The 13,266-nt window shown below is 35.2% G+C and overlaps 1 protein-coding gene across 4 annotated transcripts in view; it reads left to right on the top strand.

Annotated features, from left to right (window-relative positions):
* LOC133661760 (RNA-binding protein with multiple splicing-like) overlaps window positions 1-13,266 on the top strand; it is a 93,499-nt gene extending 80,233 nt beyond the window's left edge. For 3 of the 4 annotated variants that reach the window (XM_062065224.1, XM_062065223.1, XM_062065221.1), the window contains 2 exons: window positions 5,685-5,802; window positions 11,216-13,266. In XM_062065224.1, the coding sequence (XP_061921208.1) occupies window positions 5,685-5,721 (37 nt within the window). In that variant the 3' untranslated portion in view covers window positions 5,722-5,802; window positions 11,216-13,266. The remainder of the gene's footprint in view (window positions 1-5,684; window positions 5,803-11,215) is intronic. The other variant, XM_062065222.1, reaches the window with a different exon arrangement.

The raw sequence follows: 13,266 nt of genomic DNA, 5'->3' as shown, positions 1-13,266 counted from the left end.
TGAATGTGGAAATAGTGTCAAAGCGCTTTGAATACCTGAAAAGGTAGAAAAGCGCTATACAAGTATAACCCATTTATGGATGATGCCATTCATCATCAGAATAAGTTTGTATTGTGCAATATGGGTTGATGTCAAGCAAGATATGTCTTTATATTGTACATATCAAGACTACTCAATATACAGGTATTTTCCAATCCCCGCAGTACATAGCCAAAAAAAACTGTCACTGTGTGTACGTGCCTATATAAGAGAATCCCCCAAAATTGATACTGGTTTATCATGTTAGTTAAACTTCACCTTCAATTTGCTTCCAAATTTAGATTTAATCATCGTGATCGCATGTGGCCAAAAAAGTGAAACTCAAATTCAACCTGTTCAAGCAGAAGGACCTGTTCAACATGACCCTTCAAAATACTATTTTTTTTTTTAGCCTAAATTTTCCCGTCTTGTTCACAATTTGAAATGACCATCGGTGTGTGTGCTATAACTCATCATGTGCCAATTATGTGAAATAGATTAAGTCTTTTAAAGGGGACCTATAATGATTCAAATCTACATTTACAGTAAATATGTATTGGCTATGTTATTGTGTAAATTTTGCTCCACAGTCACATTTATAACTCGCTTTCTGAGATCTGTCTGCAAACGGTTTGTGTGTGGAGGGGTTCCCTTTAGGTTGCAAATGAAACTCTCCACCCTCTCCAAATGTATCCACATTTATCTACACTGTTAAATATATATCTTGAAGATGAACGTCACCGCTTTTTAAATAAACACGGTGAAAATGAACTTCATAAACAGTATGTAGATTTACAGTTCACATTAGATACACCTTGTTTGGCAAACAATGTCTCATTCAAAAAAGCAGCAATTAGCAGTATTTATCTCTCTAGATGTCGCTCGTCAGTGTTATTGTGTGTATGCCACGATTAGATGAAAATAATACTTCATCCTACCTTCTCTCCAGATTTTGCTTCCTCAAACCAAGTAATAACGTTGTTTTTTGGAGTTTAGCAGCTAATCCAATTTATACTTACTAGTACATGTTGACAAAAAACTATTTTGTAAAATTTTGTGGACAAATAAACCTGTAAGTATTTATTTTATAGACATCGGAGCAATCGGGAAGGCATGAAACGATAAGGAATGACACTGGAGGCTCCAGGAAGCGGCCAACGGTTTCAAAACCTTAAACTGAGGGGGAAGAGGCTGGACGATAGCATTTATTCAATGCTATCGTCATTTATTCAATCCCGAGCCCGGGATTGAACTCAGGACTACTCAGGACCTTCGTATTGAGAGGCACATGCACCAACCCCTGTTCCACCGTGCTGCCCATTCTCTAAATCCAACATTATGTATTCTTCTAAATGACCTTGTTTAACACAGTTCGTAAATGAAGTGTACTTTTGTAGTTATTTCCCCATATTTCTACAAAATAACTCTTATGTGGTAACACTAGCAAGCAATAGAAAATATGGAGTGATTTTGTGTTCAATACATATTTTGCTTTATTCAAGTATATATTTATGAGATTTCTAGTTCATTGTATCATCAATTATCACACCCAAAATTTAAATACCGTATTTTTCGGATTATAAATCGCAGTTTTTTTCATAGTTTTGCCGGGGGTGCGATTTATACTCTGGAGCGATTTATGTGTGAAATTATTAACACATTACCGTAAAATATCAAATAATATTGCAATTTTTCTGGATGTCATTGGATGGATGGACAAAGTATGGGCTTCCGAAACCATCCTGTCCAGATTCAGAAAGGCTGGAATAATTGGAACTGCTACTGACGATGACTCTGACGTACCGATAGAAGAGGAAGCGAAGCATTGTCTACCTTTGGAGTTGGCAGAGTTGTTTAGAAGCGACACCGAGGAAGAACATTTTATCGGCTTTAGCGATTAGGAGTGACAGATTGTTTGGTAAACGTATAGCATGTTCTATATTTTATAGTTATTTGAATGACTCTTACCATAATATGTTACGTTAATATACCAGGCACGTTCTCAGTTCGTTATTTATGCGTCATATAATGTACACTTATTCAGCCTGTTGTTCACTATTCTTTATTTATTTGAAATTGCCTTTCAAATGTCTATTCTTGGTGTTGGATTTTATCAAATAAATTTCCTCCAAAAATGCGACTTATACTCTAGTGCGACTTATACTGTATATGTTTTTTTCCTTCTTTATCATGCATTTTCAGCCGGTGCGACTTATACTCCGAAAAATACGGTAATTAGAATATTTTCCATATGCTGAAATCTACAAGTGTTGTCATTGAGTTTAGATAAATAATAATAATAATTTATAAACATTCTATGTACGTGTTTCTATTGTGGTATCTATTTGATCAGATAAAGTATCAAAAACACTTTAATTTCATACTAAATTCACTTACCTAACTTCAGTACTGAGAAAGTTACAGTAACGTTTGTGGCGAGATGTTATGCTTTCGCTCTATATTGTTTTACAATTGACTTGAAGGGGAACTGCACTTTTTGGGGAATTTTGCCTATCGTTTTCAATCATTATGAGGGACAAGAACACACATCTTTGTTTTGTTGGATGCAGCTAATGGGAGCCACTGTTGTAGCCTTCAAAGCCCTCTAAAACAATATTAAAACCCTCCATCAATGTTTTAAATACACGCTGCAAGTCTGTATATAATGTAGTAACAGATATGTTCATAATAATATGTAGTATGTACAATATTTACCGGATTTTGGTCATTTTAATCAGTAGCGGGACTTCCTACTTTGGTGCATTTATTTCCGTTACAATAGCAGCGCACATTTGACATCCGGCAATAAATGTGTGTTCCTACTTTCGGAAACAAACTCGCGAGTGTGTTCTAATCATGGCAGACTTGGTAACAGACAACAAAGAGGACTATTTTTGCACATATGAGAATTCACAATCTTATCTTTTTGAAGCTGAATATACGAACCAAGGATGAACTGCTGCTTATAGAAACGGGCATAAAGAAGAGGGTGAAATGTTGGAGCAAACGGAAGCCTAGAGAGTGAGGTCAGTGCGATTTGGTCACGCTGAAAATCTGGAACTTTTGAGCCAAACTGTGCCGAATTATTGGAATGCCCAAATCAACTGGAAACATCCCCGGCCAGCTTGACCAACGCACGACTGTCCATCGAGTAAGTCACGATACGATTGTTCTTTATAAATGCAGCACATCACCGTACAACTACAGTACATACGCTGTCTGACTAGCTGTGTACAAACATAAACATGAAATGTGGGCTAATACTTTACAGATACTGTAACATGATTGTTCATGTTTTTTAGTCAATACAGATTAGTGTCCGACCACATTTTGCTGTGCATTACAAATTCAAACGCATTCCGTGTTGGCGTAGAATCTAGCTTATTTCTTGCCGTAGTTAGCTTCTACGGCTTATACCATAGCATACCGATGTGTTACTACACCAGAATAATAGTTCCTCCGTGTTCACTCTTACAATAACACTGTTGCTACAGCTTGGTTATTATACAGGGTATGGAACATAAATTAAATATTGTTGGCGGTTATTGAATGCATTTTTAAAGTGATTTAGAAGTACAAATACTTGCTTCTATTCGCTGCATTGCTAGCCACCTGGAACGAGTAATTTTTTTTGTTAGAAAGCTAAAAAAAAAACTTAGTATTGTGAATAGGCAAAATTCCCCCCAAAAAGTGCAGTTCCTCTTTAAGACAAAATGTGTGATTGACAACACAAAATTCTCATGTATAGAAGGTAGATCATTTTGACTTGTTAATTTTATAACTGCACGTATTGACGTCTTGATATTACAAAAAAGTTGTAATGGTATGTGAATGAAGCCGTGGTATTAAAAAATGGATAATCTTTTGCACATGAAGTTGTGATATTACTGTACTATAATACTTTATGTCAGAGGAATTAAGCAGTAATATTCCAGTAAAAAGGCACAATATCACTGTATAAAGTCAGAGCGGTGTGTAAAAAAGCATTTGTGACATTGTGATCTTAAAAAAAGTTGTAATGTTCTCCAACATTAAATTCTTTAACATTTGATGTCTGACCTCAATGAGTCCAAAGTAGACAAAAAAACAGAATTATTAATGCTAATACCTAGTTGAGACTGAATGATCATCATTTTACCTTGTATCTAGTTATTGATGCCGGCTTACAACTGCCACTTTCATTCTTACGAGGGTAAAAAAAAATGTACTACTCATTGACAAGATAACAAATCGCCTCCCACATTCCCCAACAAGACGTGTTTACCTATCTCACATTATGCGCCTGGCTTCCCGTTTTCGAATGTGACACATTAAACCAGGGAATCGCTAAACCGTTGGCAAACGCGCACCGACATGTTCAATGATCAACCAGATCTTTAACCTCCGGGTAGCGTCTCAGGCAGAACAAATAAGGGTGCTACGCTAAGGAGGGCACATTCATTCACTCATCCTTGATTGAGCGCGCGACGGGACATTAACTTGGCCAGCCGTGTCGCGTCAACAGAAGGAGATCTTTCTCATCCCAAAAAAATTATATTTTAAGTACTGTTGTAGTAGTGTCATGGGAGAAATATTGTTATCTACTACTATCATTGACGATGTTCCCAGAATAAGCAACTACAGATGTTAACATTATTAGATGGGATAATTTGAACTAACATGATACAAAAATGATAGTTGTAGAAAATAATATAAGAAAAAGTAATGTCATATCTCATACCATTTGTCATATTGTGACTCAATTTATATACCAATAACTGTTTTTTTTCATATTAGAATTTGATTATTTTCTTGTAAATTGCTTTTTTTGTATTGTTATAAAGTTTTTCCTATTATATTACAAATTTATTCTCGTAATCTTAAAATGTTATTGTTTTGAAATTGCTACTTATTTCTTTATAATATAACCACTGTATTTTCACAGCAGCATGGAATTTCCCTTATAGTATTACTACCAGTCCGGTTTCCTTCTTCTGACACTGCTGCTCTATTCTCGAAATGTGACGACTTTATTCTCATACCTTTACGGTTTCATCTGTCTGACATTGTTGCTTTTTTTTGACACACCGATACAACTTTTTTGCGTAACTTCATGACTTGACTCTCGAAACCATTACAGCTTTTTAAAAACTATTTTTTTGCAATGTTTAGACTTCTTGCTTGCACTATTTGTCATGATCCCATATTACAGTTTGGACTATGTTTATTATTTTTCTGGGTTTAGAATCACTTCCTGTCCTGGTGCACTTGTTTTGTTAGTATTTCCTGTTTGGTCTCTGTGTTTGAAACACCTTTACTTTCTGTTCCTTGTCCTGCTAGCACACCTCTAATTAGTTGTATTTAGTTCCACTTGGTTCCCTCTTTCAGTGCTGGTTCATTGTAAAGATTTTGTTTGCTTTCAAGAATGGATGATTAGCATTTACCCTGTGCACTTCCATGTTGCACTACTTTTTGTCATTCAATATACTTTTTCCTGCTGTCTTCTGCATCTTGGGGTCACGTTGCGAGCAACGCTCACCTGAGTCCTGACACTATTACTACTATTTCAGAAAAAAATTGTTACAAAAAAAAAAAGTGAAAAAAAATAGTGTTTCTTTTGTACAATACTGTATACTATTTAAATGTTGTCGTTTCCCGTGTAACATTACAACATTAAATGTTTCTAGGTTCCTGATGTGTGATGGTGGCTTTGGCCAGCTGTGACGGGCGTTGCCGACTGGACCTCTCTGGTCCCCTGAGAAGCCAGGAGGACTGACGCTGGGGTTCGCGAGTAGCCAACCGTCGGTAAGTGTCGACTTTATTGCTCGTTGATGGTGACAGACAGCAACCAAAGGTGTAAACATCACACCTTCACCTCTTCTCTTCCCGCTGCCCTCTGGCTTCTTTCACTTGGCTTGTGGTAGGCAGCATAACACTACATAGCACGCAGCAAGACTACTTCTTTAGGGTCCTTTGTTATCAACCGTACAATAGCTGTCAATTTGACATGTGCGCAAAGTTGCTAAAGTTCACCTGGTTCAAAATGCGTCCACACTTTAACAAGAACTGTGCTAAAACATCAAACTTTAAATTTTGAGACCACAGTGTATTCTAGTAGTAAGTACACAAAACAAAGATGGCTGACGACTTAGATTGCTGGGTTGCAATCACGTGACCAAGAGGCACTTCCGGGTTTCAGGTTGAGGGCAAGAGTCCCATTAGGCTTCTGTTTATTCACATGCATCGATGCAGATTTTGACATTTTGAAAGGTTGATAGCCAAAATATAAGCTATCATGAAAAAATATTGAAACGTGATAGAGTGGATTTATACACTTTTATGAAAAATAATTTTCTAAACATTTAAATAATTCATCATCACCGAAGTTACTACTCGGCCTCACTTCCTTCTACACTCACAAACATTTAAAGTATAAAAGATTGGAGGCCCATCATGTATTTACATCTGGAAGGGTCCACCAATTAAGCATTTATCCGGGAAAGGCAATGTTGGACTTCTTCGTAAGTAATGTATTTGATTGACATGAACGATTGCCGTTTTGCTGTATTTGTATGCTAATGAGAAAAAAAATTAGTTCTTGCAGTTGTATTCCTGGTACAACTATTTGGCTGCCATCTACAATTCATGTCTGCAGTTGTTTTAATGGTATAAAGTTCATATTAATTCCTCTATTGTTCAGCAATGTTTGGTTTCCAGCGATATCAAGATTCAGTATACTGTTTAGCCTACAAGAGATTTAATAATGTAGTTTAATAATACTATCAAGGATATTTTCTTTAAGCTAACGAATAGCACCAAAGATGCTATAGCGTGGTCATCCACGTCGAATAAAGCCCTTTGTTTTTCTGCACAACAACCAAGCTTTTAGTTTTTGCTATGTAAATCGACAACAAAAATACATTACCGGTAGATTGGACCAACAATCATAATCTTCATCACTAGCTCTGGGTCTTTTTGTGTGGAGTTTGCATGTTCTCCCCGTGACTGTGTGGGTTCTCTCCAGGTACTGGGCTTCTTCCTACCTCCAAAGACATGCACCTAGTTTTAGAAAAGGAGGGATGGACTTATCATGACTTTAGCTTATATCCACAGTCAGAGGTCTTGGTAGTCATATTTTGGCTTAGCAACCATAACGTAACATAAAAGAACATAAACTAATGTGATCTCTTGTCCTGAGTTTATGCTTAGTTTTGCTCTTGAACACTACTTATGTAGTACAGAATAAACCTCAGTGCATCACAGAAAGTTTGTCAAACAAATCCAATGTTCAAACAAACCTTTCACGAAGTGTTAACTTCAGACACGAGTATGGTCCGACTGTACGCTACAAGATGAAAGTGACATGTTTGGGGGCCATTTCCCCTGACACCGTTTTCGTAATTTTCCCAACTTTGTTCTCTTTATAAACCACTTCTTATTGAAGTTATTTCCTATATCTCCATTTGAACGCTTGGAACAGCACAGCAAAGAGGCAGTATCAGCTCAAACTCTTCACTTACAAACTTGATTTCCACTTCATTTATCGCTAGGCTCAAGCTTGTTTGCCCTCCATGTGCATTAAACTGCAACAAAGCAAAGCAGACGTGACGTCAAATGCAACCCAGCAATTAGTGTGACATTAGGGTGTATGTTGTAGGTTGAATATTAATGGCTGAGGAATATTTCAAGAAAAAAAAGTTGTCCTATTGTGAAAAAAAAGTCATTAAAGTGAAACAAGATGCAATTATCCCAGAAAACAGTCATAATGGTATGAGAATAGAGTTGTAATACAATGAGTAAATAGCTGTAATATTACAGTTGTTGTGCCACAAGACTGAAATAAGTATTTATGTGAATGAAATTGGGATATTATAAAAAAAGATATTTTAATCTTTAAGAAAAAAAGTCATAATGGTATGAGAATAAAGCTGTGATATGACGAGAAAAAGCGTTTAGCATTCGGTGTTTGTTGTTGGTCGTAGGTTGGTTGAAGTTGTAGACAATTATGTTGGAAACTTGTTGGAGTGTAATATTACCAGTAACAAATGGTACTATTATGAGAATAAGTTGTAGTTCTATCAAAATTTAGTTGTGATATTAACTTAAAATACTTGTGAGAAAACAAGGAAACAGTTAATATAATGTGATGTAAGACTTTATTCTCATGATATATATATATAGCTATATCTATATATCTATCTATATATATATATATATATATATCTATATATATATATATATATATATATATATATATATATATATATATATATATATATATATATATATATATATATATAGATATATATATATATATATATATATATAGATATATACATACATACAGTTAGGTCTATAAATATTTGGACATTGACACAATTTTCAGTATTCCAGCTCTGTACTACACCACAATGGATTTGAAATGAAACAATCAAGATGTGCTTTAAGTGCAGACTTTGAGCTTTAATTTGAGGGTATTTACATCCAAATCAGGTGAACGGTGTAGGAATTACAACACATTTTATATGTGCCTTCCACTTTTTAAAAGTAATTGGACAATTGGCTACTCAGCTGGCCAGGTGTGTGTTATTCCCTTGTTTTTTTTTCATTTATTTAATTTACAAAGAGCAGATAAAAGGCCTAGATGTCATTTCAAGTGTGGTATATTCATTTGGAATGTGGGGAAGTCATCTCTCAATATGAAGTCCAAAGAGCTGTCACTATCAGTGAAGCAAGCCATCGTTAGGCTGAAAAATCAAAACAAAGCCATCAGAGAGATAGCAAAAACATTAGGTGTGGCCAAATCAACTGTTTGGTACATTCTTAAAAAGAGAGAACACACTGCTGAGCTCAGCAACACCAAAAGACCTGGAAGACCACGGAAAACAAGTGTGGTGGATGACAGACAAATCCTTTCCCTTGTCAAGAAAAAGCCCTTCACAACAGTTGGCCAGATGAAGAAAACTCTCAAAGAGGTAGGTGTATCTGTGTCCAAGTCAACAATTAAGAGAAGACTTCCCCAGAGGAAATACAGAGGTTTCATCACAAGGTGTAAACCATTGGTGAGCCTCAAAAACAGGAAGGCCAGATTAGAGTTTGCCAAGAAACATCTAAAAGAGCCTATACAGTTCTGGAGCAACATCTTATGGACAGATGAGACAAAGATCAACTTGTACCAGAATGATGGAAAGAGAAGAGTATGGAGGAGGGAAGGAACTGCTCAAGATCCAAAGCATAGCACCTCATCAGTGAAGCAAGGTGGTGGTAGTGGCATGCATGGCTGCCAGTGGAACTGGATCTCTTATATTTATTGATGATGTGACAGCTGACAAAAGCAGCAGAATGAATTCTGAAGTGTTTGGGGCAATATTATCTGCTCATATTCAGCCAAATGCTTCAAAACTCATTGGACGGCGCTTCACAATGCAGATGGACAATGACCCGAAGCATACTGCGAAAGCAACCAAATAGTTTTTTAAGGCAAAAAAGCGGAATGTTCTGCAATGGCCAAGTCAATCACCTCACCTGAATCCCATTGAGCATGAATTTCACCTGCTGAAGACAAAACTGAAGGGAAAATGCCCAAAGAACAAGCAGGAAGTGAAGACAGCTGCAGTGGAGGCCCGGCAGAGCATCACCAGGGACCAAATCCAGCGTCTAGTGATGTCTATGGGTTCCACACTTCAGGCTGTCATTGACTGCAAAGGATTTGCAACAAAGTATTAAAAAGTAACAATTTTATTTATGATTATATTAATTTTCCAATTACTTTTAGTCCCTTAAAAAGTGGAAGGCACATATAAAATGTGTTGTAATTCCTATACCGTTCACCTGATTTGGATGTAAATACCCTCAAATTAAAGCTCAAAGTCTGCACTTAAAGCACATCTTGATTGTTTCATTTCAAATCCATTGTGGTGTAGTACAGAGCTGGAATACTGAAAATTGTGTCAATGTCCAAATATTTATGGACCTAACTGAATATATATATATATATATATATATATATATATATATATATATATATATATATATATATATATATATATAGATGTATATATATATATATATATATATATATATATATATATATATATATATATAGATGTATATATATATATATATATATATATATATATATATATATATATATATATATAGATGTATATATATATAGATGTATAGATATAGATAGATGTGTGTGTGTGTATATATATATATATATATATATATATATATATATATATATATATATATATATATATATATATATATATATATATTAATTAGATCACTTATAAAATTTTAAATTATGACTAAATACTGTTTGTTTTAATTTTTTTTTTTTTCTTTCATAATATCACGTCTTACTCTTGTACCATTAGGGATATTTTCTGCATATTACTTATCACTGAAGCAGGGAATATATTGATTTTAATTAATTTCAGTGTGCGGGGCTGATTTGAGATACAAGTGCTTTAAGTCACAAGCTCAGTCTTGGAACCAATGAGTTAGTAAGCTGAGATTCTACTGTAGTAATGTTACAAGGAAAAGTAAGAAATAAAAAAACAATGGAAGTTTGTGAATACGATATTATTATTACATAAAATTTAAAAAATATGTAAGAATGAAAAAAAGTCAAAAGTGAGTGAATAGTTTTCTGTAAAGGTAGAAGAATGTGTACTATTACGAATATGAATATATATTATTAGGGGGAAATAGTTCAAGAATGCTATGTTTTGATGTGTTTTGTTAATACTTGACATTCTACCATTTGTTTCACTTCTATGGCTGAAGAACTCTAAAATACCTTTGTACACTGAAGCTTGTCTGATGTTTTGACACTGGCTATTTCTGTGTGAACAAACCAAGACAACAGAGGTTCTACTGTACAGTATTCTGCTTTTATGGGTTGAATGGCAACACTAAATTTGCCCTAGTGTGTGAGTGTGAATGTTGTCTATCTGTGTTGGCCCTGTGTTGAGCTGGTGACTTGTCCAGGGTGTACCCCGCCTTCCGCCTGAGTGCAGTTGAGATAGGCTCCAGCCCCCCGCAACCCCGAGAGGGACAAGCGGAAGAAAATGGATGGATGGAGGGATGAGGGTGTTGTCAGCCCTCCCGGTAGAGCTCCACACCCCCAGCGCCCTCTTTTCTGTTTTCATTAGTGTTCAGTCACCATAGCAACCTCACCCCCCCTGTCTCTTCGTGTCTCTGGCAGGCAGCCTCTGAGGACATAGCAGACCCCCGCCTCCATCACACATCGAGAACCCACCTCCTCCTAACAACTTTTTTTTTTTCAAACTACTCCACCCTTTGTGAAAGGTTTATGCATTGGAAGTGTGGCTACAGCGCCTTCTAGTGGATATTATTATTACGACTATTACTACTATATACTTATTCATGTTAGTACATGTTGAAGCATGACTTTGCAAAAAAAAAAAACAACGTTGTACATTTGGAGATATTTTCCACAAAGGTATTTTTGTAATATAAACATTGGGCTGAAATGTGCTATTACAGCTCAACATTGTTTGATTTGTTAAATACATTAAAACATGTTTTCCTTTTCCCTTTCTGTGAGAGTGCAATACCAAAGCAGTTCTCTTGGTGTGCTCTTGTTGTGTCAAAGTTACATCAAAGCCCCTCCCTTCCCTTGAGACTCTATAATTAGCAAACAGCACACCAAAGGCCTTTTTATTTGCCACTATTTCCTTTCTGATGCCCTCAAAGTCCCGATTGTTATTGTCTCTCCGACTCTTTTGTCTTTTTCTCAGCAGCCAAAATATTTTTTACAATCAAAATGTACATACTAATCTAAGTATGATGAAAAATAACTAACAATTTAAAAAATATTGCTTTCTGATCACTAAACAATGCTCCTTATTACTGCAAGTACAATCATATCTATGAAGGAGTGTTAAAGCCGGAGTGTTAAATACCAAGAAAAAAGTTTTATTGCTGTTAAATTAAAGTTGTAACGAGAATAAAGATTACAACAAAAAAGTCAACGTTGCAAGAAAGAAAGTCAAAATGTTTCGACAATAAAGTTGCAATGAACGAAACGCGTTGATTAGGAGAAAAAAGGTGAAATGCTTCCAGAAAAAAGTTAATGTTTTTGTTGCGAACAAAAGTCGTAAAGACGAGGACAAAATTCACAATATAGGCAGAAAAGTTCCAGCGGTACAAAATTAAAGTCGTAATGGATGTACAGTATATAATTTCGATCGTGAGTCTAGTCGCAAAAATATAACAAAAACATTAAAATATAGGGGACAAGTCTAAATGTGTAGGGTATATACGTTTAAAAAACGTAGTACAAATCCAGTCAAAGTCCTAAAATGACAGGAAAAAAGCCGTATGGAATTCAAGCTAAAAGTGGTCATGGTACATAAATTGAGTTAAAATGTTCCGAGAAAAACTAGCAATAACTTTATGGAATAAATGATGAACAAAAACTACATTTTGCAAGAAAATGGCATACTGTTACATTAAAAAAGTCGTAATTTTATGAATAGAATTGTAAAATCCCCACACAAAGACTAGCAGTTATTTCAAGTTTATGCTTCGAAAGTCATAAAAGATGAATTTTACTCTTGCGCCTTCACTGTGTACTTTTTTTTTTTTTTTTTTACAATATCACTACTTAAGTACTGTAAAATTCTGACTTATTCCCATTATTCTCTCCCTTTTCTCTGTGGCCTTAATACTATTTCTGACTAGTTTGTAATGAATTTGAATATTATGCACATTATCTTTGATTTTTATGAGAATTTATTCTTGTTTTTTGTGTTGAAGCATCAACTCTATTTGAACTTCTATTTATAAAGTGTGGGTGTGTTCCTGTTATTATCATAGGTGTTGTTTTTCAGATCATTCATGAAGAAGCCAAGCATTATATTATTATTATTCAATGTATTACATTATTGTATATCAATTTTTTTTAGCTGTGACTACTGTATGTATGATATATAAATACTGTATCATTCACTGTGAAATACAACGGTCCTTTTTTTTTCTTCCTGTTTTGGCCGCCGTATGGTACCGCAAAAAAAAAAGTAAATATGACAACTTTTCCTTGCTGTATTCAAAATGTGTGAATTTGTTTGTGCGTGTTCACAGCATGTGTGTGCGCGTGCGTATGCGTGTGTTTTATTTAGGCGCTGTAAGGAGATTTAATTGTTTTTGTTCTCAAAACCAAAAAAATATATATATGTTTTCAGGAGTGTTTATTGAGGTCGTGCCATTAAAGATCAACAAGATCCCCATTGA

This window comes from Entelurus aequoreus, linkage group LG12 (genome assembly GCF_033978785.1).
Source record: "Entelurus aequoreus isolate RoL-2023_Sb linkage group LG12, RoL_Eaeq_v1.1, whole genome shotgun sequence".
Taxonomy (NCBI): Eukaryota; Metazoa; Chordata; class Actinopteri; order Syngnathiformes; family Syngnathidae; genus Entelurus; species Entelurus aequoreus.
This window is presented reverse-complemented; position numbering and strand designations above follow the sequence as displayed.